Source organism: Austrofundulus limnaeus, unplaced genomic scaffold, assembly GCF_001266775.1.
Source record: "Austrofundulus limnaeus strain Quisiro unplaced genomic scaffold, Austrofundulus_limnaeus-1.0 Scaffold43, whole genome shotgun sequence".
Lineage (NCBI taxonomy): Eukaryota > Metazoa > Chordata > Actinopteri > Cyprinodontiformes > Rivulidae > Austrofundulus > Austrofundulus limnaeus.
In genome coordinates, this window is record NW_013952445.1 from 135525 (window position 1) to 138790 (window position 3266).

A 3266-nucleotide genomic window follows, 5' to 3' on the forward strand; every position below is an offset into this window, starting at 1 on the left:
AGATCTGTGATCTCAATGGGATTTGTCTAGTTGAATAAAGGTCAATAAATAGGGAAAAAAACAGTGTCTGTTTATATATTCATTTACCGTTATTTACCTAGGCAAATCCTATTGAGATCACAGATCTCTTTTGCAAGGGTAACCTAGACCTGAAGACAACCTATTGTGCATATTTTTCTGCTGTGGGGGAAACCGGAGTACTCTGAGAAAACCAACGCCAGCACCAGGAGATGCTGGCTTCAGTCTCTGCAGGTAGATACACTGTAAATGTTCATATGAGTATTTATAAAGTCCTATTCAATTATTTTAATATAAATGTACATGTCATCAAGGAGAGAGTGTGTTACTTATACGATATCAGTGTGAGTGTCTCGTGAATGTCTGTACCTTTACATTGGTCYCTGGAGACGTCGAGACATTCAGCAACATGCCATCTCTGGGACTGTACAACCAAAATAAAGAATGGCATCTGACAGATGGGACAATAGTCTTCAGATAATGATGATCTCTCAGCTGCATTTTGGATTGCCTCTTTAGATGACGCGTTGTTAGCCTCTGACTTGCTATTTGAACAATCTCCACTTTCAGCTGGTTTGGCCTGTTCACTCKTTTGGAATGCCTTGACAGACAGAGAAGTGTCTTTCTTGGAGGTTTTTCTAATAGCGCACCTTCTTTTGGTCACAGACTGCGGTTCCTTTTTTGTTTTCTTCTCAAGAGGCTTATATTCCCAAATGTCACTTTCAGAGTCGTCCTTCTGTGACATTTGGACCGGAGGAAATTATAAAACGCCAGCGTTTCCTCCTCCAACCTGCGTTACAACACAATTACACAAGAACCGTTTGATAAACAAAAGTAACAATGACATTCCTTATTAGTAATTTGTGAAATTCTCTTTTAAATGTTTATAGAAAAACTATTACCAACAAAACACAACTTCATRTGTTTATATAATGTCATTTGCACCTCTGAAATATATAGCAACGCTTACCGCCACAGTACAATACTAAAATAAAGTAAAAACGACAGGATAAAAAGAACTGCACTTTCGAYACATTACTGACTTTAAATTATTTAATTATTTGATGTTGTAACTTTTAAAAAATACAGTATCTTACTTTTGTTGTTTATTTTTAGTTTTAAGTAGCATAAAATTTAAATATAAAACTTAACATGAATAATATATTTTTCATCCTTGTATCGAAATCAGTAACGTGAATCTACATTGTTGTCCACAAAGCTCGCTGTGATTGGTTGTTTAGATTAAACGACCGTGATTGGTCAATTTTCTGACAGGCAACAGATGACGCTCCTCGTTTGTTGTAGTTGACGGAGCAAACATGGCGTCGCGGTGTAGCCTCTCTGCTATTTTTCACACTCAGAGTGAACTCGAATACGCTTTAGATGACGCTGCCACGCRAGAAGACAAAGAACAACTTGTTTACGAGTATCTGAAAAAGGCGGACGAGAAAGAGGACCTAAAAATCTCCGATTTCCACACAGGTTTGCTAATTCTTTAGCTTCGTTAGCAAATCAGCTCAGCTTGAGTTTGACAGCTGTGAGTGTGACAGGTCACAGGAGTTTGACAACTGCGTTTAAAATGAATGGTTACTGTTTACAGCTTTTTCTCGGTCTTATTACAGCTTTAAAGCAAATTCCCACCAGTTGTATGTTTCCTACATTGCTTGCTTGTTCTCTTCAACTCATTTACAGCAGYTGCAAAACTTCACTTCCTGTTGTGTGTTGTGTCAGCCCAAACAACTATTAAAACAGAAGTCAGTTTCTTGATGTTAACATATCTGTATAAGGAAATTGCTTGTAAATATACAGCAGGTTGTTGCACATTAGTATCATTCAATATTGTAAGCATTTTTTCTAATCTTATTTGCTTTGTTTTATTGAGGTTCCAGTCCTCCTTTGCTTCTTATTAACCAACAAATATGACTGCCAAAATTCACAAAGATGCAAATTTACCTGACAAAATAAGTGGCCCATTCATCCAACTATAATTTAGTTGTYTTCATTCTCCTCTCACTCGGGTCAGACTCTGGCTCCGACATGTAAGGCTGGATGGACAAGTCTTCCATTGCTGACATATTTTAATTAATTTGTAAATAAACAGTTTCTGTGCAGCTATAATCCTAAACCCTCTATCAAACTACAATGGAGCGATCCAGAGGCTGAATGAGGTTGGGGGTGTGAAGCTCCTTGTTTGGATTTAAAGAGACAGCGTCAAAATGAGTTGCTTGGAGGTCAAAAAAGGAGTGAAAAGGGGGCTTGTGGAGTTACAGTGAGAAGGAATTCAAAGCATTGCAGCTCCACTTTATATAGACCCCCCGACTGAATGATTTAAATGTGAAAAGGAAGTATTTAAAAGCCTGATATGCCTACTTTAAGTTTGCCTAAATATGACATCATCATTGTTCCCTCTGGCTCGCTCCAGGTTTAGAGTGGCTGAACACAGAGGGACCTTTGTCTTTGAACAAGGAGCTGGCTGGTAAAGTGGTGCTGCTGGACTTCTTCACTTACTGCTGCATCAACTGCATGCACATCCTGCCTGACCTGCACCAGCTGGAGAAGAGACACTCAGTTAAAGGTTTGTGCAAAGGTAGAAGGCAGCATGTATGGTGTTTTCAGTACTGTGATGAATAAACATTTTACACAACATGTAAAAAAAAATTCAAAAGCAAAGCAACATCTGTGAGTCGCAGCTGAGCGGAGCTGAACCCCAAGCCTCACACAAGTGATCTGGGGTGCTTCAGGCACTCTGCAGCGGCTGTGCTCTGYGGCAGCCGATCAAATTGTGGCACAATAACTGCACCATTTGTGCCAGATCTTACACAGCTGTTGATCAATGTTACCACAGTGGCTCGGGTCATCATCATATTTGTCTCCTGCGCCCACCTCATCCTCTCAGGTGGTGCGTGASAATTTTTCTGTGGATCATCTTTTTTTATGACAGCGGGTTTAAAAATATCTGCCAGCATCGTTTTGCTCTCTGCTCTTTTTTTTTTATAGTTATAAATTCATTCTGACAAATACATTATTTTTTATGAGCCCCGCTCTCGGACTTCTTCCCCGACGCGTTGACAGCTGTCAGTCAATCATCAAAGGACACGCCCACACCAGAAGTGTCTGCTTCATAATTACCCAGCTTGTTTCTGACAAATGTCCACGTATGAGCAACGTTCATGTAACGTGTGAACATACAGCGGGTAAAATAAGTATTGAACACGTCACCATTTTTCTCAGTAAATATATTACTAGAG

At 39.5% G+C, this 3266-nt stretch overlaps 2 protein-coding genes across 2 annotated transcripts in view; one reads left to right on the top strand and one right to left on the bottom strand.

The window, feature by feature from the left end:
- Positions 1–994, bottom strand: part of dclre1a (DNA cross-link repair 1A (PSO2 homolog, S. cerevisiae)) — a 13682-nt gene extending 12688 nt beyond the window's left edge. Inside the window, exons 1-2 of the mRNA XM_014007574.1 lie at positions 921–994; positions 388–808 (exon numbers count right to left, since the gene is read on the bottom strand). Coding sequence (XP_013863028.1) covers positions 388–763 — 376 coding nt within the window. The 5' untranslated portion in view covers positions 764–808; positions 921–994. The remainder of the gene's footprint in view (positions 1–387; positions 809–920) is intronic.
- Positions 995–1302: 308 nt separating this feature from the next.
- Positions 1303–3266, top strand: part of nhlrc2 (NHL repeat containing 2) — a gene marked incomplete in the record, with an annotated part of 25872 nt that continues 23908 nt past the window's right edge. The window contains 2 exon segments of the mRNA XM_014007575.1: positions 1303–1500; positions 2441–2593. Coding sequence (XP_013863029.1) covers positions 1338–1500; positions 2441–2593 — 316 coding nt within the window.